The sequence below is a fragment of the Archocentrus centrarchus genome, chromosome 8, assembly GCF_007364275.1.
Source record: "Archocentrus centrarchus isolate MPI-CPG fArcCen1 chromosome 8, fArcCen1, whole genome shotgun sequence".
NCBI lineage: Eukaryota > Metazoa > Chordata > Actinopteri > Cichliformes > Cichlidae > Archocentrus > Archocentrus centrarchus.
Window position 1 is genome coordinate 23,980,602 of NC_044353.1, and position 24,861 is coordinate 24,005,462.

Here is a 24,861-nt window from a genome sequence, read left to right on the forward strand (position 1 = left end):
AGAGAAGAGGAATGGAAGTCAGTAGCAGCATGGCAGAATACATGTATGAATGAGACCTGTTAAAATGAGGCTGCAAAAAGTAGAGGCAGTGAAAGTGGATGAGTTAAAATATCTGGAGTCAACTATCCAAGACAACAGACAGTGCTCAAAAGAGGTGAAGAAGAGAGTGCAGGCAGGGCGGAGTGGATGGAAATGAGTGTCATGAGCAGGGTTATAATAGTTTTGGATTTTACATTATAGTTTAGTTTTAGTTAGTTTTTACTTTTTTTTCTCTAATTCAGTTAGTTTTAATTAGTTTTCAGAGTGGTTTTGCCCGTTTTTATTAGTTTTTATTTTTGGTTTCATGCTTAGTTTTAGTTAGTTTCAGTATTAGTTTTAGTATTTTCATACCTGATCAGGTGCAAGATTCAAGGCGCAAAAGTGACTATTGTGTAATGAAAACTTGACAAAAGATACAGTTTAAAGAAATATAGTCAACAACCAACTGTTCACAAGACATGCTAAATTTGTGTAATATTAAGGACACACATGAGCATAACCAGGGAGAAACAAAGAAAAACATGAACTCCCAAACTCAATAAATTCTACAATAAACTCCACAATAAACTTCAGCATCAGTGCAGCAGATTAACAACAGCTACATGTGGTGTTTGACAAAAACAAACTCTTTGAAGGAGTCGAAGCTCAAATCCAGCTGCATCCTGATGTTCTCACCACCTGAAGCTGCTTCTGTTTTGGAGCTAGCTTGGTTAGATGCTGCTAATTAAACCTGCAGGGTCTTTGCGGCCTCTGTACACAACCTACAGAAGTTGCCGACCTCATGTCCGCATTTATGCTTGTGTAGCTGGATTGTGTGTGTTAATTACCTTGTGGTCGTGTGCAGGTGTTTGTACTCAAAGAACCTCCATACGGGACTCTGCAGACCTCAGCCATTACTTTGCGGACCAGCGCGGTGAGCGCACGCACATGCGCACTCACACAGTTGTCCTGTGGCGTTCCCAGCTTAAACTCGGAGAGCGGAAACAATGATTTCATATCAATCCACAAGGCTTAAAAAAACCCCCCCAAAAAACAAGTAAATGAAAGTCAGTTTATCGATAATTTCCGTTAGTTTTAGTTAGTTTTGTAAACTCACAATTCAGTTTAATTAGTTATCGTTTTTTTCCTTTTAATTATAGTTTTTATTTATTTCAGTTAACGACAATGTTTTTTCAATTTCAGTTTTCGTTATTTCGTTCGTTTTCGTTAACTATAATAACCCTGGTCATGAGTGATTTGTGATAAAGATAGATGAATTGGACACGTTCAGAAGAGGAATGATAGATATACAGGACAAAGTATGTTGAAGATGGAGCTGCCAGGGATGAGGAAAAGAGAGCGGTTCATGGATGTAGTGAAGAAGGACATGCAGACAGAAGGGGATGCAAGGAATAGGGTGAGATGGAAGCAGATGATCTGCAGTGGCAATGAGAAGAAACAGGCTTCCAATCTTTCCGTGAACTGAAATAATTTGGAATTTAATTATTTAATTTTTAAGTACTTTAAGGTATTGTAGCATATTAAGGCTAAATAAATACAGTATTATAATTTACCTTTGTACTTCACTTAAAATGTGTTGTGAGAAATTAAAAAGATGTTCAGGCTCTTACAGCAGGTGATTTTTTTAAATTATTATTTTTATTTTATTATTTCCTTAAAAGAACCGAGAGAACTGGGAAAGGAACTACAGTGAAGATAAAATACTAAAACAAAAACACGGCTCTTATTTTCCGTCTTCCTGCGCCGTGTGTCCTGTTGACGCAGTGACGTGATGACGTCAAACGGAAATCTGCAGCAGCAATTCTTTCTAGAATCCTGTGGCAGTCTCCAGCCCGCTCACTTTAGGGAGGTTCAGCTGAGTTGGTCTTCATCAAATATAGCGAGCAACTCCTCTTAAAACACAAGTACGCATTTCTGCGCAGTCCGGCGATATTGCGGTATATCCTCTTTTGAATCAAAGTTCTTGTTAGCTTCTCTTAGCTCACGAACTTAGCTGAAGCTTATTGTAAGCTAACGCTGTTAGCTCTGGGGTCTTGGTGTCAGGATGTCCAGGATAGATTACAGCGTGTGGGACCACATTGAGGTGTCGGACGATGAAGATGACACCCATCCAAACATCGACACACCCAGCCTCTTCAGATGGAGACACCAGGTACAGCAAAAAGACCCACATTATTAGAATAAAGATGCTAGCTATAGGATAAAAGTGCTGTATAGTTTACTTGAATTGTTAGCCGGCCTTATGTGTTTACTTTGGTGCTGCATTCACTTTTAACAGAAATTTTTAGCTTTTTGTAACTAAATCCAAACCTCAGAAAACAAACAGTAAAGATGGATGGAAGTGCATTACATGTGCAGCGTTTATATTTGTGTCTCAGGCACGTGTGGAGCGAATGGAAGAATATCAGAAGAAAGGTGAAGACCTAAGCAAGGCATTGTCAGAGTGTCGACGCAAGCTGGCAGACACACAGAAGAAAATACAAGAGTTGACCATTTCAGCATCCGGTGATGCCAAAACAGATCTGAACAAAGTCCAGGCCGAGGAGAAGAAACTGAAAAAAGAGGAACGGGAATGGGTGAAGAAGTTGGAGGACCACAACCGGGAGGAGAAGAAGATGCCATGGAACGTGGACACGCTCAGCAAGGATGGGTTCAGCAAGGTGAGGCAGATAAGTGGAGTTTTAAAAGCACTACAGGTTTTACATCCTACAGCATCATTTACACTGTTTTCATTATTAAGCAATATTAGGAAAACAAAAGCATTTTTTTTCCTTTCCTCCATATTTCTTCATTTAAGTTGAGCAGTTGTTTGTTGAGCTTTCGATCTAAGGGGAAAAGGGTCCCAAATCATGTCAGCAAGATGCCCCCCTTCCCATAACAGAGCCATCTGATCCCCTCAAGGGTTCAGCAATCACATGCCCTGCCTTACAAATTTGATTTCACTGTGATCCGGCTGGCATTGCTTTCAGTCTGTTTATCATCCATCTAACTCTTTTAACACCTCTTTGCCCACCTGTCCTGCCAGTGAACAGAATTTGTAAAAGGGCATGGTGGTTTTGGATGTGGCTTTAGCTGCATTGCATCATCTGGACTGATTTTCGGATTAAAGCTGGAAGTATTACTCATATCTTACAGTATCACAGCATCTTCTATGTGGAATTTATTATTGAAAACCCGTTACTTAAATGTAGATGTAAGAATGAAAGAAATAGAAAGGGACACACACAGACGCATTTTACTTGTGTTAAAAAATGGGTTGACTTTTTTCTGTTTTAACATTTGCACTTGATTTAGACTTCTGCACTGAATCTTTGTGGAGCCTACAGTGTAGCCTACATAAGGTGGTGACATTCTTGCCAGCATTCATACTTGTGCGTGCTGTTAATTACCTTGTGGTCATGTCCTGGGTTTTTTTATGCAGTGCCAGCCACAATAGAAACAAATAAAATCCTGGGACTTTTTTCCCTCCTGGGTCCTCACTCTTTGTTATGGGTATTTTTTTTTTCAGAGGCAAACATATTTGTCCTTCATGGTTTTCTATTTGGTGCATTCCCTCATGTCCATTCCAATTGGTTTCAGAAATCTCCCTCGAGGCATTTGCTGACATCTGTGAGTCCTGATATTGAGGTTATGATTATTATTCCTCATATTGAGGCAATGATTGTTATTCTCTCATTGATAATTCAAAAACTTCAGTGAAAAAAGTAGGCAAATATGCATGGAAGGAATCAACACTGCTGAACAGACTGTTTACAGTGGTTGCGGGCTATGTTGACACAATGTGTAGTTACATTTCCAGGTAGTTGTAAATCAGTTTGTGGCATAGGTTACTTCAGCGGGGTTTCCGGTTATGATGTGCCTACAACGTAGATTCAATGCAGAAGTCTAAATCAACCATCAGTGCCTTTGCGACATATTGTTGACACTCCTAATTTGCATGGCATGACATCCTCTGTGTAGAACTCAAAGACATGGTCTTTAATGATTATTTTCTGTCACTTTCCTTTAACAGAGTATTGTTAATGTCAAACCTGAAACTACTGAAGAGACTGAAGAAGAGAAGGAGCAAAAGCACAAAACATTTGTGGAGAAATATGAGAAGCAGATCAAACATTTCGGTAAGGATTACTGACTTCTGTGATTCAACATTTACTCCTTATGTGGCTGCAAATTGAGGTTCTGCTTCCTAGGCTGGGTCCTTCAGAGACCGCGAAGGCCGGAAGGGAGTGGCTGTGAAATTGGACGGTCTAGCCATATCTTTATCACCCACCCTTACCTCAGCAGAGCTCCTGACACGTAGTAACCATGGCAGCGCAAAGCATAGCTGTTGAAAAGAAGCTGTTTCACATTGAGAAAGTTTATTTTGTGTCAAAGAAACAGTAATATTTCAAATTTTCTGGCCGCTCTGCTCCTCCACTGCTGCTTTTGTTGGAAAATGTCCCACAATGGCTTCAGCTCACAATGAATTGTAGGACATGGCAGACCATGAAGGATATACTGGGCCTCTCTTTCAAATCTGGGGAAAAGGAGGATGCATTTGCTGGAGCCTTCAAATTTGGACAGCCTCCTTCACCTCAGTGTGATATGTGTTATACAGCTACAGCCTTTGAAGGATGCAGCCTTGAATTTGGACACAGCTCTTGTTACAGGGTATTGGTAAGAGTAGATATGTTTCTTCTGGGGCTCCAACAATTCACGAATAACTCAATTAAAAAATGCTTTTTTTTTAAATCCACAAATCTGTAGTGCTCCAGTGTCATCACGTAAGCACGAGCATTTCACCCACATTTGTGACTAAAAATACACCTACAATAGAAACCTATTCAGGAGCATGCGTATGAATAAAAAGTATTACAACATTAAGCCTGTATAGGCCCCAGTTTTTCAACAAAAGGACTGATAACACAACAGCAATGATAATGTTCTAACAGTTTAACATGGAGTCTGCACACACAGTGAAGAGGCGGAGCCATTAACGAGACGGTGAGCTCAGGTGGAGTTACACGTTTTTCTAGCATCCAAAACAGCAGCGCTCATTCCTTTAATTACCATTAAACACACACACACACACATATATATATATATATATATATATATATATATATATATATATATATATATATATATATATACATACACACACACAACTGACATACTTTACTGGGAAAAATCTGGGTCAACAAGCTCCAACGTGAACAAGAGAACTTTATAGCTGCTCCATCCACCGCTGTTTGTTCTACACAGCAGAAATCAACGAGTCTACAAGACCATATTTATTTCAAGGCTTTAGAAAAATTATTTTGTGCCTTTAGAGTCACATAAAATATAAATAAAATGTTTAAAAATATAGAAATACAAGTTAGTTTTTTCCTTAGGCCAGTAGAAACATGCATGGGCCAGTAAAACTCTGAGCCGCTGACCTAGGACTGTTGGGTTGGACACTGAATTATTATTAACATTAATTTTTATGTTTTTTTTCTTACATCTGCACCATCAGAATGTTTTTTCTGCAGAAGGAAATGTCGCATTGTAGCAAAGGACAAACCCCAATTCTGAGAGTGTTGATGTGCTTGCTTTTCTTCATGCTCCTTTAAAAGCTTACAGACACACTCATTCACTAGCACACTTAAACACTTAAACACACATGCACAAAACACGTACCTGAACACCTGCTTCCTCTATATATTGTATAAGAAAACATTCTAAGAGGACAAAGTAAAAGCTGTTTTATTTTATGCCTTTGTTTAGTTTGTATGTGTACCTTATTGTAATTGACGTTACTGTACTTTGCATTTGCAGCCATTCTGCCTTTATTTGATTATGGTGACACTCTATACAGACACGCAACAAAAACAACCCTCAGCAAACTAGATATCATTTACCACTTTGCAATACGCTTCGTTACAAACGCTCCTTTTGCAACTCACCATTGTCACCTTTACTCGTTAATTAACTGGTCTTCCCTGTGCACTTGTCGTAATACTCATTGGTTAACTCTTGTTTACAAAACCATTCTAGGGCTTCATACCTGTGCCAGTTATTGCACCCAAATGCAATCACAAAATATAATACTCGTTCATCACAGTACCTGTTGTTACAGACCAAAAGAACCAAATCTCGCTATGGCCGGATGTCTTTTGCATTTACAGCTCCAAATGATTGGAATCTGTTACAGAAAACACTGAAAATGACCACACTAGTCTCTGTCCCCATCTTTAAGAGATACTTAAAGAATGCTCTCAGAGATTCCTGTAGTTGTTTCACTTAACGCATCAAATTATTTTTGTGATCATATTTGTCTTATATTTCTTTGTAATCTTGTGTATGTTTCTATTTAACACTGAAATAAGTATTTTTTTTTTTGTGTGTGTGCATGTTTACTTATATGTAATGATACTCTCCTTTTCTCCTCCGAAAGGCTTTGCCCTTCCCAGGCCACAGTTGTAAATAAGAACATGTTCTTAATCTGTCTGCCTGGTTAAATAAAGGTTTAAGTTAATTTAAGAAAATGTTTTCTTTAAAAACTGATTTTAAATATGTAAATTCATTGAAAAAGGGTTTAGTGTTTCTGACAGATGTTGCATTCAGTCAAACTAAAAAAACACTAATTTCTAAAATAGAAACCAATGAGCAGCTCATTTTAACAGAACTTATTTTTCTCTTTTGAATATTTATTATTGCTCATGAAAAAGACAGAAGCATTTCTCATCCAATTAATCAATAGAATACTTGGTTACTAAAATAATCGATAGCTGCAGCCCTGGTGTCTTCATTACTGTTTTTCCTGCAGGCATGTTGCGACGTTGGGATGACAGTCAGAAGTACCTCTCGGACCATCCTCATCTAGTATGTGAAGAGACCGCCAACTACCTGGTCATCATGTGCATCGACCTTGAAGTTGAGGAGGTAAATAATAAAACCAGAGCTTGTTTGTCACGATGTCCTTTTGCATTCATGCTTCTGCACCCAAACTCCATATGTTGCAAGTATCTAAATATTCAGCTTTACTGAACTTATCCTAAAAATGCTTCCTCCTTCTCTTGCAGAAACATGCACTGATGGAGCAGGTGGCTCATCAGACCATCGTCATGCAGTTCATTCTGGAGCTGGCCAAAAGCCTCAAAGTTGACCCCCGTGGATGCTTTCGTCAGTTTTTTGCAAAGATTAAGGTAACTGTGTTTTTTTTTTTTTTTTAAGTCCCGTCTTCACAGGCTGAGCTTGCACCAGGTTACAACAATTGAGGCGCACCACCTGCCGAAACAGCAGCTAGTGCGTCAGCAGATGTGATGTCAGTTTGATGTATAAAATGGCTCTTATGCATCGTCGTTTTGTCTCTACTATTCACAAGAATCACTGCTTCTCCTAGAGTATTGATTAGATTTTAGTGAAGCAAGATTAATTTGTTCTGAATGTGACTGTTTGTGAGCCTGCTTTGCTTCTCATTGGATTTTAATTCTCATTCATTTGTGCAGTACAGCCAGCCAGTGACAACAAAGCTTTCTTTCTGTACTTCACACATTACAATAACCTGTGAATTGTTATGGATAATGAGCCTGATGAGCTACTATTTAATTGACATTCTGGTTTAAAAGGGATCAGACTATAGCTTTCAAATTCTGGGTTTGATCTGCACATTGGATAACGCATTCAGTGACCTAAAAATGGGGTGGGGTTCAGAAACACTGTTAAATGGGGCCCAAGGCTAAATTGGTATGCCCCAGCATTGTCAGTTCTTCTCTCTGTTCTGGAGAAATTAAGAAAATGGTTTCTTATTTAATATTACTACGTAAATGGTGCTGTGCACATTTTATGTCACCACTTTTTTTTTTTTTTAGTTGCCTTTCTGAGCTTGTTGGCAAGTGGTGCTGAGAGCTCGCTCTTCCACGCGCTGCAGAGACGGCGTTCTTATGGCAGGAGGTTAGAGAACTAAAGGGTCTAAAGTTTAACTACACTTTACTGGAGTTGATTTTGACTGTGGTCACTGCCGCAAATCCAAAAAGACTTTGGGAAGAGAAACGCAAAGTCCTCAAGTGCCTAGCTTTTAGGTTGGTCTTGTATTGCCCTAGGTTAGTTAGGTGTTCTAACAGCCTAGAGACAACACACAGACCTAAATATGTGCACTAATCTAATATAAATGGTCATCAGAGCATCATCGTTTTAACTGTCATTCAGAAATTCACTCTTCACTAAAGCCACCCTTGTTTCATAACGGCGCAGATTTAGTGGAAGCAAAGTTGATTCTGCCCATCTGGAGGCAGAAACGCTTCATCAGTCATCTGAGTGACTACTTGGACGAGTGATGAAACGTTCCTCCCACCGAAAAAGATATGTCAGTTTGTCATGCTGTTTGCTAAGAAAAGCAAACAGTATATCGTCCCTCTCATCAGGTTGCTAAAGCTTGACAGATGTGCCGACAGATGTTTGCAGATGTATGTTTCGTGAGTGGTTGTCCTTTTGACAAGGAGTCACATAAACTCAGGAACTAAACTTTTATTTATTTATATTTTTTTTTTAGCTATCTGGATTTTGGTTTCGCTCCACCTGTAGAACTCTGTGGGAAAACTCTAATACTAATTTTGTGTGCGTGTTCCTGTAAAGACAGCAGATCAGCAATACCAGGAAGCTTTCAACGACGAGCTGGAGTCATTCAAGGAACGGGTTCGGGGCAGGGCGAAGATCCGGATAGAAAAGGCTATGAAGGAATACGAGGAAGAGGAGCGACAGAAGCGCCTTGGACCTGGAGGACTCGATCCCGTTGAAGTGTATGAGTCACTTCCCCCTGTAAGTTCATTTTTCAGCATGCCTCCCCCCATTTTTTTTTTTTTTTTTTTGTCTTGAATGATGTCTCACAGAGTGTGTTGGTAATTCCAGGAGATGCAGAAATGCTTTGATGAGAAGGACATCCAAATGTTGCAAGATGTTATTAGTAAAATGGATCCAACGGTAGGTTGTTTTTGTTTGCTTGTTTTATTGTTTTTTGTTACAGCACAGATTTTGTAGTTTTTCTTATCTTTAAATATAAAATGTAGTTTTTTGAGACGTCCTGGCTCGAGTCGGTTAATGTGATTTATTCCTCGTTATTTAGGAGGCAAAGACTCACATGAAGAGGTGCATAGAGTCTGGGCTCTGGGTCCCAAACGCCAAGGAAGGGGAAGAAAAAGGAGATGACAAAGAGGAAGAGCCCACCTATGAAGAGATCAAACAGGAGCAGGAAGAAGCCAAGAAGAAATGACCACATTTGAATTGTCATTCATTGTTTTGGTTTTTTTTGTTTTCAAGATGTACTTACCCCACTGTATTGCAACTTCACTATGTGTATGATTAGTTTGCCAACCAATGAAATAACTTCTAAAAATGTTTTTAGCTGCAATTTAAGGGAGTAGTGTTCACCTAACTCCACAACTGCGTTACATCAGTAACTCCTGCTTGGAAAAGAAACTGCCGCTTGTGTGTGTGTCTCATTTGTTTGGATGCCGCCGAAGAATTGTTCTTTGACTTATGTGTATAAACCTTTAAAGTCGTGCGGGTACGTATGTGCACACGTACCTGCCTGCTTCATTTGTTTGGGTGCATAGTCATGAGTATTTTGTAATTTCCAAATTTCAATTTTTGTTTGGCATTTAGGACTTAAGCAGCCGATGTGTTAAGATCGTTATTTTCCCAAATTACATTTTCTGCAAACTTGCTTAACTAAATGTTCTCTCCTGGAGACACAGTGTTTGTGGTAATTTTTGAATGTATGGGTGAGGACAGACACGTGAGTCATAAGCAAATGAGAGCTATAGTGGTGTTAACCCTAATCCTGTTTGCAGTAGTTGACATTTACACCACATAGTGGTATAGCAGGCAAGTTGGTGACCATGTTGTCACCTTTGGTACATCACGGTTTACTTTACAAGATGATGACAGCCATGACTTTAAAATGCAAAGCCTTTCATTTCAGGCCTGACGTTAACACTTGCTACACTTAACACAGTGACAAAATTACAGCATAATGATACACAATTAAATGAGCAGTTCCTAAGGTTGAGGATTGTAGGTTTTGGGGGGAATTTTGCAACTTATATGGGTTCTAACAAGTTCCTGAAACCTGACATTGTCCTGCATAAGGGAATGTGATACTGTGCTTAACCGCCAGATGGGTGTGGCCAGAACATTTACGTTCACGTTTTGTGCTTTTATTTTGAAGGGGGATAGTTCTTGGGCTTGTGCATGATGTCAGAGCTTATGTTTTACAAATAAAAATTGAAACAGCTTATACAAAGCATTTTTGACTATCTTGGAGATTAATAAATAAAACCACTCAATATGTACTGCTGGGAACTGTTGTGGACAAGACTGTCTTTTTTTGTCTTGCTTTTGTCAAATTATTGCTTGTTGTGGACTAAGAACCTGTCACACTGTGACCACCCTTCCTTGTAATCAGAGGGATAAAGGACAGCTGCAGTGCTGTGAAAAAAATTAGTGCCCCCTTCCTGATTTGTTTGTTTTTTGTTTTTTTGCATATTTGTCACATCTACATGTTTGAGATCCTCAAACAAATTTTAAAATTAGACCTGAGTAAATACAAAATGCAGTTTTTAAAATTTGTTCGATGATCTGAAATGTATGCGATAAATATGTCAGGAAGCTGGCAAATACTTTCTTTTTTTTTTTACAGCACTGTAACTCTTCAGTAACAAAAAAAAAAAAAAAAAATAGTATGCAAGTTGAATTTATGGAGAAATAAAGGTGCAACAGCAAACTCCTATTTATATCCCTTTAAAAAAAAAAAATCATGTGTTTTGGCTGACTGCACCGGAGGAGACCCGCCTCACCTCAGTGTATGACAGCTGTTTATTTAACCCGATTAGGGAAAACACAATTCCATCAAAATATGAGCCAACGCTACGATGGTGACTAGGTATGTTCCAATATTTGGGTGGAATGAGGCTCCTGAAAAACACCTGCGAAGTGGAAAATCAGATTAGAGATGATGCACGGTTGGTGTATACCCACGCAGCGAAACTGAAGGAAACGGATGACCGCAAATATTTTTATGGAGAATTTCTTATTTTCCTTTGCTTTGATGGGATTTTGATTATTTTAAAAATCTTTTACTTTATGATAAAAACATTAATTACTGTGGCTGAGTTTTACTTGGAAAACTTACCACGTGTGCCCCACGGCTGGCTGGGTAGTTGATGGTGTTTTTAAGCTGCAAGACCGCTCTGTTAATAAACTTTTATTTCAACTATGTCTTGAGGACTCATGAAGAGTTGTACATCAAACTTTTAAAGTAAGATTTAATGACATCAAAATGCTGATTTTTGTAAATTAATGATTTTTTTTTTCTGAGTTTCAGTTTTTGTTTTAGTTATTATGAGTATTGCATTGCTAGTAGACTAGAAACACTTTACAGTCTCAATAAAATAAAAATTTGGTTTATATCTTCATTCAAGTCAACAAAAAGTGGGGGTTTTTTTGTACTTAATCTGCTTTTAGTTTAACAACCATTGTGTCGTGATCCTGGGTCTATAGCCCAGTGTTTTGTGTTCTGGTCCTTCAGTTTCTGTTCTCTGCTGATTCTTAGGGTATTGTGGCTTTTGCAGTTTTAAGTTTCATATTTTTCATTAGGGGGGCAGTTCTGAGTATTTAGTTTTTGGTCTTTATTGTATTAAGTTTGCTCCGCCTTTCCTATGTTCCCCGTGTCTAGTCAAGTCCGTGCTTCTGTGGGCTGTGTTGTTAGTCTCTTGTCTCTTGTCCATTGTGTTCTATTTTGATTCCCCCGGTCTCAATGTCATTCTGTCCACCTGTCCTTTGCAGCTGTTCCCTTTTGTCTCATTATCCCTTGTGTATATATTGTCTCTGTTTTCTCTGCTCCGTGTTGTTGTCAGGGATGTCCCTTCATTGTGTGCGTCTCTGTCAGTGTTGTTTTCTTGTTTAAGTGTGGTTCCTAGTTTGTTCTGCTGTCTAGTTCTATTATTCGTTGTTAAGTCCAGTGTTTCCAGCAATAAAGCTGTGAGTTTTTGAGTTAACACCTTGTCTCTTGAGTCCTGCATTGGGGTCTTCAAGCGGCCTGCCTCAGTGAAGTGCATGACACTTTGGGATTACCTTATAAACAGGGCTATATCCAAAAGTAGGGCATGGGGTGCCACTGTCAATTAGGCACTTTACATTAATGCTAAATCTGGCTTTTACTTAAAGAGTCTAAATACTTGTTTAACACTTTGAAAATAGTTATTCAGGGATCTGCCCCTGGCTTCCTCACAGTCAAACATGCCTGGAACATTTCACCTTGGAGGTGCCTTAGGGGCATCCTAAGGCCAGCCAGCTGCTCTGACCACTTTATCTGAGTCCTTAAGATGTGGAGAAGTAGCATCTGTACTCTGAATCACTGAGCTTATCTGAATCACTGAGTCTGGACACCCTGCAGAGTAAGCTCATTTCGGCCGCTTATATCAGTGATCTCATTCTTGCACCCACAGCTCGTGACTGTAGGTGTGGGTATAATAACAACTCCTACTACTAATAATAACTATTCTCTAGTTTTTGTACAGTGCCACTTTCAAAATAACAAATACTGAGGCACAGGACTCAGTGTTTCCCATACCGGTTTTCTACACCTTAAGTAAGGTGGAAAAAACTGTGAATTTTCTGTGGGAAATTCCCTACTTTGAGTGTGTCACCTGAATAAAAAAAAAAAAAAAAATCCAGTAAATGCTCCTACTTAAAAAAATACCATAACAGATGCAGTTAGGTAAAAACTAAAATATTGATTTAATTACATCACATTTCTGACTGTAACAAAAAAGAGGTAGAAAGTATCATAGGATAGATATAATTAGAAATAGCTACACCTGATCTGCTTTATTAGTCAGTGTCTTTTTTTTTTTTTTTTTTTTTTTGTCTTGGATTCACATCTTCTTTTCTAAACCGCGAAATAGATTAAAGATCCAGATGTTTTATTTTGAAGGGTCAGCTGCGTACGTGCGTGCTCCCGACGGCGGCGGGAGGGGCCCTCCGTCTTGGTTTCGGGAAGCAGCGGTCTGCAGTCGTTGCTCACAGTTCGTGAGAATCCGAGCGTGTAGGCGGTGGTGGGGAAATACGCTCATAAAATAATGAAGCTTTAACTGTCAGTCATTTTGACGTGCTGTGGTTTTATTTTATTTATATTTTTAATGTGACGGTTTTAAAAGATCCTCGTTAAACGGTAAGACACTTGACTGTCGTATACGCTGCGAAGTTCACAGATGGGACTTGCTGTTGATATATTTCCTTGTTATTATGTCGCGTACGCTGTTAAGTGTACACGGGGCTTGATTTGGGCCTCGCGATAACGCGGTCAGTTTGTTTTTATATACGTTATGTAGACGGGGGAAACTACTTTTTTATACTGTACCTTTCCGTGTAGCTTAATCGAAGCCCTCGAATAGTTAGTAGCTTTATAATGTGATGTAAACAGCACGTTATAAGGCGTAATCCCCGATAGGCCTATAGACACACTGATCCGGTTGTCTGACGTCATTTTTGCTAAATCAGTTTTTTTTCTTTTGGTTGTTTGGTAAGCGATGAATTTATTTTATTGTATTTATTTACTTATTTTAAAGAAAAAAATGTATAAAATGAAAATACTGTGCATGTTATTTCAAAGAAGCGCAAACCATGGCTTTAAAATTACTTAGTTTCGTGTTTACATAAGCCTCAATACGCTTTCCAGCCAGTATAACAGCTGATTTACTCGGCGCTGTGGTCTAAGTGCTGTGTGTCTGTGTGTCAGTGAATTGGGTGTCCTCAGCATGTCTACAAGACGGAGGTTCAGACCTTCAGAATCGTTTACAGGCCTGAGTGAGCCTCCGAAGGATCAGGGCATCCATGTTTACCTTTTCTGGACAAAAGATGGGGAAAGATATTTGTCTCACACTGCAGGAGAGGTCACAGCAGAGGAGCTGTGCATCTCTGCCGCAGAGGCTGTAGGTGAGAGTAAAAGCCTGACAAAATGCACAGTCCAGAAGTGAAAGCATTTTCTTTTTCATGTGGTGTTTGAGCCTGCTGGTGGCAAGTGTGTGTAACTTCAGTCTTTCCTCCTCAGGGATAACACCTCTGTGCCATGTACTGTTTGCACTGTACAATCCACAAACATGCCTTTGGTACAGCCCAAATCACATATTCAAGCCAGAGGAAAACACCAGCCCTGTACTTCACTACTGTATGAGGTTAGTCTGTGTTTGTGCAGCACTCTATCTGTGATGAGTATCATTCATTCATTCATTCATTCACATTGATACTGTGTTTTTGTATCCAGGTATTATTTTCGGAATTGGCATGGACTGAATGAAAAGGAGCCAGCTGTTTCCCGCTATCTTCCCAAATCTGGTTCAGATCAGGGCGGATCCCCTTTGCTTGATATGACATCACTGGAATATTTATTTTCTCAGGTTTGTGTTTATCTGGATGCTTTTACACTCGTATTTTTGTTGTGTTAACAGTAATAGAGTATCTACTACTTTATCTCCAACTCAGGCGAAGTATGAATTTGTGAACGAAGTGGTACAAATGGAAGACGTCCAGACAGAGGAGGAGCTAAGTCGCTTCAAAAATGAGAGTTTGGGAATGGCTGTGCTTCACCTCTCACACCAGGCAATTCAAACACAGTCTACTTTGCAAGATGTAGCTGCAAAAATCAGGTAATTACTTTAGCTTGATGACACCACAATCCCTCCTTCCAAATACTGTTTTAGGTCTTCATTCACTTAGATCTGTCATTTTGCCATGAAATGGCTTATATGTTTATGTCTTTATTGTTATTTTCTGCTGCTGTAATAAATCTTAATAATTTAATCCGATCTGAGAATTCAGGTAATATCACTGTACCTCTTTTTTTTTTTTTTTTTCAGCTTCCTACAGTGTATCCCAAGATCTTTCGCCAAACACATTTCCAGAGACAACTTCCTGACTAAAATCAGGATCCAGCGAGTGTTTAAAGACTTTGTGCGGACCTTTCAGCAGCACACAGTGGATCGGGGCAAGCTGGGCGCTCAGGAGATCATGTATAAGTACATCTCTACTCTTGAGCACTTGGCACCACGTTTTGGCACAGAGACTTTCCCCGTAACCCACCTGGATCTGAGGGATGATGACGGCAGAAGCAGCTCTTGCTCCAGCACCACCCACGCCCAGGGTGGCTCGAAAGATGACCTCTGCGGTTCCGTCACGCATGAAATATTGGTTTCCAGCACTGAGGGGATCCAGTGGAGGAAGGTGTCTGTTCAGAAGGTCTGTATAAATCATCTTTAAACTTCAAACTTCTGGCATGTTGTATATGTTCCTTGCTTAGCCTTTTTTTTTTTTTTTTAAATTCATTTGGTCTCTTTATCCAGGCAAAGGCAAACAATTACCTCAGGAATGGCTACATAAGCTACATAAGGAAACCAAAACAGCACTCCAGCCAACCAGATGCAGACACACCCAACAAATGGACCTTCTTCTGCGAGTTCCCTGAAATAACTCACATTGCCATTACTGAGTCTAATGTGTGCATTAGCACTCAAGACAATCTCTGTATGGTGAGAGCATTCGTTTATTCTTTAATGTGAAAGCTGCAGTGCATTCACTTAATTGGTTAATGTCCTTGTAATGCATTAGTCCAATGGATAAAGTGTTTATTAGTCATTCAACTAATTGTTCGGTCTTTTGAGCATGTTTGGATACACTATACAGTATACATTTCCACCCAGATTCTATACGTGTGTGACTTTAAAGCCTTTTGATTTTGACTTTGCTTTGGGCAATTTATCATGTTTTGAATTTGTATGTGTTAGTGGGTGGGAGCTCTGATTGTAAGCTAGTGGCGTTTCTGTATATGTATGTAGGAGGTTCAGATGAACTCCAGCCAGGAGGCCCATTCCTTCGTCTCCCTCCTAGATGGATACTACCGACTGACTGCAGACGCCCACCACTATCTTTCTCATGAAGTGGCTCCCCCAAGGGTAGTGTGGAGTGAAGCAAATCTACTGCATGGGCCTATGCAGTGAGTTTTCTTCCCTTACATACATGCACATTCAGACACAGAAAAGGCTGCGAAGAAACATAGCGCGTTATGTCATAACTCCTGTGTGTTTCCAGTGATGACTTTGTGCTGTTGAAGCTGAAAAGGGAGGCAGCAGAGGAGAGAGCGTTCCTCGTTCGTTGGAGTGCTCTTGACTATCACCGCATCATCCTAGCTGTGCTAAACAAAAATGAGGTGAGTAAACACCCACACTCTTATATGGGAGTTGTTGCAGTGCAGTGAGGGTGGAAAAAATAAACCAGATAGTTTCTGTGCACCTGTGTTTGTACATACAGGACAGCGCAACGCCGAGCCACAAGCAGTTTCGTATTCACGTAAAGGGTTCGATGTTCTGTCTGGAGGGCTGGGACCGAGAATTCTCCAGTATGAAGGACCTCAAAGATAGCCTCAAGTCGTTTATTCTCAAGTCTGGTTTGGACAGCTTTATTGTCAAAAAGTGCTGTTCGCCAAAATCTGGAGGTTTGTGTCACATGTTTTTCTTATGTATGCCATATTATTCATCCACAGTCCTGTCAAAGCACCTTTCCTCTTCAATCTTATTCACCTCCCTTCAGTTTTTTTAATTGATGGTAATAGCTGAGCTGATATTGGGGTGCTCTTATCCTGGGTTGGGAATTACTGCTTTGAGATATTTAGGTGTTCACTCAGAATTGCCTATGTCTGGTCTGCTGTGTGTGACGCAGAGGTATCTAACCTTCTGGTGAAGAGAAGTGTCAAAGGTGTCGATCGCCATGCTCACGCTGACCTCTTATCCCAAACCTACAAGACGCATCTAATGTTCCCCCAAATCAAGGACAAAGATATCAAACAGGTGACAGTGTCGGTTTGCCTCCGTCATATTCACAGAGGCCTTGCTGTTCTCTGCTCTGTAGCTGACTGGATGAGTATTTTGTTTTGGAGCAGGAGCAGCATTTGGGTCGTGGCACCAGAACTAACATCTACTCGGGACGTCTGCTACTGCGGGAAAGAGGGGAGAACGACGATGACGAGTTCAACAACAACTCTCACCAAGGCATCCAAGTGGTTCTCAAGATTCTGGACCAAAGCCATGAAGACATTGCTCTGGTAAGCTGTTTGAAACTCACTCAAAAGAATGACAGTTTACTATGCTGCATCTAAACAATTATTAACATCTTGTGTGTTTGATGTTTACCTTTTCACTCCTCCTTGCTCTGTTATTCTTAGGCATTTTTCGAAACCGCAAGTCTCATGTGCCAGGTATCCCACCGTCACCTGGTGTCAGTGCATGGTGTATCTGTCAAAGGATCTGAAAGTAAGAGCTCTAACGCTGCTCACTTCCTCATTGATACTTCCCCGTCACACACATAATCTGTGTATATAGTCAAATATTTTATTCTAGTACTAAGCAAACCACGTTGCATAACCAGCCTCAGCCTGTTCTCTGTTTACCTTTTGCTGTGCATATACCGTGAGCTAGCCCTCTCAGCGTTGTTCCTGTCTTTGCAGACATCATGGTAGAAGAATTTGTGGAGTTTGGGCCTTTGGATGTTTTTCTTCGCAAAGAAAAGAGTGTGACTCCTCGGTGGAAATTCATTGTTGCAAAACAACTCGCCAGTGCCCTCAACTATCTTGTGCGTCCAAATTCTTCTTTTTGACACTGATTATGTTTCAGTACATCTGATTGATTTCAGTGAAGTAGTTTATCCAGTGTATCTCCAGAAAATGCTGAACTAATAAGCTGCTGCAGGCCAGTGCCTGTAAAATGCTTTGAACAGACTCAAGTAGTAGTCCTTTCTTACTGGACACCAGTTTTTGAGTTTGAGATGCTGCTATCAGGCAGGAAGTGAAGTAAATTTCATATCAGAGAGAACTTTAAGATAAGTGCTCCAAGTTAATTTTTTTTTGCCTACTGATTAATAGCAGAAACAATTTGAGTTTGTTTTAAGAACACTACTTGACCAATGGTGCTTTTTTCCTTATTCTAGGAGATCAAAGGGTTGGTTCATGGAAATGTCTGCGCCAAGAACATCCTGGTGGCAAGAAGTGGTTTAGAACTCAACACTACTCCTTTTGTCAAGCTGAGTGACCCAGGAATTGCCCTGAGTGTCCTTTCACGGGAAGGTCCGTACCAGCAGCTCACTTCACGTTTACCTTTGAATTTACAATAAAGTCTATACACAGTCAGCTTCAAGGCTGTTACAATTTATGGACTGGTTAGGCTTTTTTTTTTTTTTTTTTTATTTTTTTTTTTTTGCAGTCATATTTGGAAACAGGAAATCTCTAATCTGTTTTTGTGACCTATTTCCTGTTCTCATGCAGTTTTTTTTTTTTTTTTCTTTTTTTAATATGTTGTTCAAGGGTGTTGAAAATAAAAAGCATCAAGATCAGAGGTGCACTCCTGTGAAGAAAAATATAATAAAACCCTGTCATCATTATTTCCTTCACAGTTGCTGATGTTAAATACCAACTTTTTAGATAGCTACTCTGCATTTGTCACCATCTGTTTAGTTCAGGTTGGAGCAGTTAGAGCAGCCAGAGTTAACATCTTACAGTAACTCCTGTCATTATTGCTTTTGTGCAACGCAGAGCGTCTGGAGCGTATCCCATGGATTGCCCCTGAGTGCATTGACAGTCATGCACCCATTGGGAATCATGCTGACCAGTGGAGCTTTGGTGTAACGCTGCTTGAAATCTACAACAACGGCGATCTTCCCTTCAGCTTCAACACGTTGTCTGAGGTAGGCCTATGCTACAGCTTGGGCCTTGAGTTGTTTTTCAACAGCATTACATGCCCATATTAACTTTTTGAACACTTGACTCTCCTTCCCCCAACCAGAAAGAGCGCTTTTATCAGCAAAAGGGCCGCTTAGCTGAGCCATCTTCCCAGGAACTGGCCAGGTTCATCAATATGTGCTTGACCTATGAGCCGGAGGAGAGGCCGTCATTCCGCAAGGTTCTCAGAGAACTCATTGAGCTCATGAGGAAAGGTTAGTCTTTGCTAGATTACCTTATCTCTGTTTTTCTTTGAGTCTGTTTAATTGCATTTAATAGACAAATGTTTCTTTCTTCATTCAGATTTGTTCATTCACTCTGTTACGCCTCCCAGCGAAATTTCCCCTAACACAGACCCCACCGTGTTCCATAAACGCTACCTGAAAATGTTGCGGGTCTTAGGAGAGGTGAGTAGCACAGAGCAGTAGTTTACTTTTCCTTTGTATTAGTTGGGGTAATCTTTTGCTCATTCTTCCATTTACAGGGTCACTTTGGGAAGGTGACTCTCTACTTGTATGACCCTAACAATGACGGGAAGGGAGAGAAGGTGGCGGTGAAGTCTTTGAAGCAAGAAAATGACAAAGTGTCTGACGGCTGGATGAAGGAGATTGAGATCCTGAAATCCCTTTATCACAGCAACATTGTGAAATACAAAGGCTGCTGCACAGAACTGGGTGAGTCCTCGCTTTCCTTCTGTCTGCTTTAAATATCTTTTTGAACCGTATGTCAGCAGAGTCTGCATGTATAAACGCGTGTGCAGTACAGCTTTTATAACCTGCCGTGCTCAGTGGATCATTCAGCAAATAGATTTTTGGTCCCTGCCGTTCTTCGGTAAATATTGGAAATCCATTTGAAGTGTACCGCGCTTGCCACTGTATGTCAATATTTTGCATTGGACCAGAATAAGAACAGGTTTTCTTGTCAGGAAGCTAAAGTCACCTTTGCATTGTCCATTAACAGCAGGTCAAGTTGTGCAGCTAATAATGGAGTACCTTCCTCTGGGGAGTCTGAAAGACTACCTCCCCAAACGTAACCTTGGGATGGCCCATTGCCTTATGTTTGCTCAGCAGATCTGTCAGGTGAGTTGTGATAATTTTAGTATTTTGTGCTAAGGCTGTATGTAGTACTTTTTAGATGCCTTTTGTGAGCTCAGACTCTGTGTGTGTTCCCGTGTCTGTCCACTCACTCCCGACAATGTACAGCCCAACATTTATTCAAATGAGCCTTTATGTAAATAAGTTTCTTCATAATTTACATCACTTCTTCTTTTTTTTAAATACATCACTTCTTTTGTATTTAATTTTTTTATAGCTGGACTCCTCTTGTCCTTGATTCTGAGCTGCTCTGAGTTTACTTTAGTGTAGGTATGTGGCACTCCCCACTAATACCTATTATCACAATGTGCTAGCGTGTGTGAGCTCAGCGTTTCCCAAGGCTGCTATGCGCTCCTGCAATTATGGGCTATGAAGTGGTTAATTCTTGGCATTTTCCCATCAGTCCTTGGTATGACGTAGAGGAATTCCTCTACCTTCGTCTCATTTTCAGTTCGTGAAAACACTTGTCTTCTTTCTGTGTTTACGCCCGAGGTAGCCCCTTAACTGGCAAGGGCCCGGTGACGGGCCGTTTGTAGTCCCTTTTATATGGCAGGCTAGACCCTCCCATTTTTATTGACACGTCATTAGGCCAATCATGTAACTGGCTGCACCAAATCACCTGACAAAGCTACGTGACGCCCTCTGAGTATTATTGGCTCTGGGAAACCCATTTCTTAACATGATTGGCCGAATGAGGTGTCAGTCAAAATGGGCGGGTCTAGCCTGCCATATAAATGCACTTCATTCGGCCCGCGGACCAGACGCAGCCGATTAATAGGCTATGAAATGGGTTGTTCAGAGCCAATAATAACCAGAGGGTGTTATGTAGTTGTTTCAGGTGATTTTATTTGCTGCCAGTTAAGGGGTTAAAAAGTTGTCTCACATTCAACGCTTTCACAATCAAGGATCGGACGTATATGAGATCTTTATAGATAAATAGGGCATTACTTTAATATGTTTTCTAACCAACTGCCTAACCTCATCAAAATCTGATAATTCGAGTTCGTTTTCTTTAATGCGAAATTAATCGTGGGGCAGCTGGCAGTTAGGCAATATGTGGTCACATGACCAAAATGGTGTTCTCTGATTGGTCACGCCGTTTATTTTTCCCGCCATGTGTTTTCATGTAACTTAAAATGTGATAACTTCCTTATTTGTTGTGCTATGAAGTTGATCTTGGTTTTATTGAAAAGGTCTTTTAAAGAGCTTTCCAATGGTTCCACTTTCATAACAATCCATTGGGTCATCACATACCTATTAAGGGGTCTTGACTTCCACCCCTAGCTTCTGCTGAACATTCACATTTTCTGGTGTGAAACATTCGCCTCTATTCTGAAGAGAATCTTTTTTTTTTTTTTTTTTTTTTTTTTTTTCTTTTCGCTTTTGTTCAGCATGCGATATAACTGCCTGAAGGAAATAATCCATCACATTAAGATTTAATTCTATTTTACAGCACTCTGTTTTTTTTGTGTGTGTTTCGTCATCAATTCATTCTGTCTGAAATAAGTAGTTTGACTGCATTAGCATCATGTTACACTGTGTTTTCTCTCAGAAACCTGGAAAATGTGCTCCAGGAAATAATCACTCAGCATCCAGAACAAAAAGTTTCATGGCATCCTTGGGGGGGGGGGGGGGGGGGGAGTCAATTTCTGATTGAATTTGCAGTTTACTGTGGATAATACAATAATATGAGCTTTGATGAAGGGCACTTGATAAAGGGAAGATTATTAATATTATCCTGTAACATATGTTTACAGAAGATTAAGAGCAGATCTCTGTGAGGCTGTACTGTGGCAGTGCTTTGATCTAACATGTTTCAACCCTCAGTTCTAGGGCGCAGATGGGTGTGACTGTATAATGTTTATCGTGTTTACTGTCTAAGTTAAGGCATGCAAAGTTACTAGTGAACAATGATACAGTTGAGGCTGCAGGGAATACAACTTGCTTTGCAGGTTTTTGATCGTAGAGCAAAGTATTTGACAAAATGAAATTTAGACTTGGTGACAGGTTAAATGAGAAGTATTATAATGGATCTTCATGGAAACAATAATGCATGTGCTTTATTTTAATGGCAGTGTATTTAATAGTTATTGAGATTACTTGCTCAAAGCCACAAATGTAATCCTTAATAGGGCTGGAGGAAGAGTTCAGTGATCACCACACAGAGATTTGTAAAAATAGCTTTTCTGGCCTGTTTTTATCTGATCTGCTGTTGGGAACTGACTGAAAGACGTTACGGACGTGTGCTTTTTTAGCACGGTTTAAAAAAAAAAGGCAGCTGTTTTTGAAATAAAAATTGTATCCATCTTTTTATTTCTGTTCTTTTCTTTTCAGGGAATGAATTACTTGCACTCAAAGCGGTACGTCCATCGAGATTTGGCTGCCCGCAATGTCTTGGTGGAAAACGACAGTTTGGTGAAGATCGGAGACTTCGGCCTGACAAAGTACATCCCTGAGGGAGAGATCTACTACCGTGTCCGTGAGGATGGAGATAGTCCGGTGTTCTGGTCAGTTTATGTGCTTAAAAAGATCATATAGTGCTTTGCTATGTGACTTTGACCTGTAAATTAGATTTTTTTTCTTTTAAATTTCTAGGTACGCCATCGAGTGCTTGAAGGAGAGTAAATTTTCCTTCTCCTCTGATATTTGGTCCTTTGGAGTTACATTGTATGAGATCCTGACCCGCTGTGACCGTCGCCAAAGCCCTCCAGACGTATGTCATCACGGGCCTCTTACTCGAGCGTTTCTTTACCTTTTGAGAGTTGACAGTCAGTCTCTGTGTTAATCGCACAGTCTGCTCTTATGTATTTTTTTGCAGAAGTTCTTCGAAATGATGAAGGAAGCTCAAGGACAGATGACCGTGGTGATACTGATTAAACTGCTGGATCAAGGATTGCGGTTACCTTGTCCCAAGGACTGCCCACACGAGGTAATTTTAGATGCCTATAAATCAAATTTGGTACTTTTTGGCATTATGAATTGTATGGTATTTTCATGATTACTTATTTATGAACAGGTGAAGATTTTGATGGAGCAGTGTTGGAGTGCAGACCCTTCAAAACGACCAGATTTTGAGTTCCTCATCAAAAAGTTTCAGGCTCTACGCCAAACATACAACTGGCAGTCCTTTTCCTAGGCTCAGATTCGCTGATGAGGACCGTGTGGAGATCCATTTGACGACAAGTCATCGCTTTGCAACTATATATTAAGGGGAAGCCAGTAATGTGATTCTTGCCTCTATTAAGAGAGATATATTTACAGCCTTTCCAGAATAAAAGCACACTGCTATCCTCTTATATGTAATGCTAACATAGTAATAAACTCAGTCGGTGTGTCTTTTTCTTCCTTACCCATGAGTTGAATTTCATGGGGGGGGGGCTTCATGTTTGTCAAATGTTAAAGGTTTGCCTACATCACGGTGAGTATTAAGAGTTTGTGTAAGGTTGAGGGATTACTGTATCTCATTTTGTTTAGTTATTGTACATTTCTTGAGTGTGTTTAATTTTGTAAACTTTAAATGATGAATGAATTCAGAATCTAATAAACCATTTTTCACAAGCTTTTATTAAAGCCTAAAATAGACTGATGAATCCGTCAGAGGGTCCGTGTGTTGCCTGATATGTATTTTATTTCTGTACCCCCAGGGCTCACACTCATTTCTCTGGTGCGTGACTTTCCATTGTTGCTCTAAAACTGTCAAAAATGGTACATAAATGATCATACCAGTGCTTTATTTATTAAAAAAGAACTTAAATAGCACTATTAAATAATTTCCTGTAAACAGAAAGCACATGGAGAAATGGTACAACAGATCAGAAGACACAATGAGGGAAGGCAGAATGAAGAGGGAACTAAACCTCAGACTGGCTACAACATCTACAAAGAGAAACTCTTTCTCTAAAGTTCAGCACTTCACTCTGTCTAATATCAATAATGGAAATATACTTGTTGATATGTTAAAAAACAAAAATCCCCCACCTGCAGCCAACTCAAGTTTCTGACAGCCAAAACTGTTAAGAGTCTGCATATATTTACATCAAAAATGTCACTGAAATCCACTCAGCCCAGCAGTGATAGGTTGATATTCTGCCTACGAGATTTTAAAATGATGTTTTAGCTCTTTGGCAGTGGATTTGTTGCATACTGTAAACATGGCTTACTTCTCTCGCGCCTTCTCTTTCTTTCCTGCATCATTGAAAACTGCAGTTGTCAGGCCCCAAATGAAAACAGAAACACAAATGAGTCAGTTCCAAGTAGCCTTTCTAAAAACTCTAAAAGTAAGATTATTGAGAAAATGCTTTTAAAGCAAACCATTTGTTTCCTGCAATTGACATCCCTGGCAGCTTTCAATCAGCTTTCAATTCACATTATAGCACTGACTCAGCGCTCATAAAGATTTTAATGACATACCACCTGATTATTCAGGAAGTCTAATAGTCTGGTGTTATTGCTTATTAGTGCAGCACTGGAGACTTTTACATACAGTGGGAAATTGGATCAGTCCAGCAGAAACAGTCCTCACATGGCTTAGATCATAGATGACTGGGGATGTGTAGAAAATATATGCAATTATGAATATGAAAGAACCTCCATGACGCACTGAGTCCCACAAGCATTGGCACTTGGGGCCCCTCCTCTTCAACTTGCATGGCTTGCTGTTTTGGAATTGTCAAAACATATAGGATTGCTTATCATCATAATTCAGATGACACCCGTATCTGGCTAGTGGTCTCACCAACTATAGTCCTATAGATCTAAGTAATTATTTTTACCAATAAAGAAGAATTTCTGGTGCTTCCTTTGAGAAACACAAACAACTAATAATAACCACATCAGGAATCATGATGGGTGTAAATTTTATCAAACCCATAGCAAAACTATCATTTTGGCATCTTAAAACAGCTAAAATTGGAAACTCATGCTTTTTCTCTTGCACAGTGGACTACT

General features: G+C 39.9%; 2 protein-coding genes across 2 annotated transcripts; both read left to right on the plus strand.

Moving 5' to 3' along the window:
* The first annotated feature begins 1,820 nt into the window (after positions 1-1,820).
* Positions 1,821-10,297, plus strand: LOC115784801 (cell division cycle 37, HSP90 cochaperone). Its single transcript, XM_030736151.1, has 8 exons — positions 1,821-2,191; positions 2,418-2,699; positions 4,052-4,157; positions 6,830-6,945; positions 7,086-7,208; positions 8,638-8,820; positions 8,911-8,982; positions 9,125-10,297. The coding sequence occupies exons 1-8, from the start codon at positions 2,084-2,086 to the stop codon at positions 9,269-9,271; spliced, it is 1,137 nt and encodes a 378-aa protein (XP_030592011.1). The 5' UTR covers positions 1,821-2,083; the 3' UTR covers positions 9,272-10,297.
* A 564-nt stretch (positions 10,298-10,861) lies between these two features.
* Positions 10,862-23,504, plus strand: tyk2 (tyrosine kinase 2). The gene is made up of 24 exons (XM_030735652.1): positions 10,862-10,942; positions 13,799-13,995; positions 14,111-14,234; positions 14,324-14,456; positions 14,542-14,705; positions 14,916-15,294; positions 15,399-15,584; positions 15,891-16,048; positions 16,144-16,261; positions 16,363-16,546; positions 16,771-16,898; positions 16,991-17,152; positions 17,273-17,360; positions 17,555-17,679; positions 18,034-18,169; positions 18,635-18,786; positions 18,885-19,035; positions 19,124-19,227; positions 19,305-19,494; positions 19,781-19,899; positions 22,249-22,421; positions 22,510-22,627; positions 22,733-22,843; positions 22,931-23,504. The coding sequence occupies exons 1-24, from the start codon at positions 10,932-10,934 to the stop codon at positions 23,048-23,050; spliced, it is 3,531 nt and encodes a 1,176-aa protein (XP_030591512.1). The 5' UTR covers positions 10,862-10,931; the 3' UTR covers positions 23,051-23,504.
* The last annotated feature ends 1,357 nt before the right edge of the window (positions 23,505-24,861 follow it).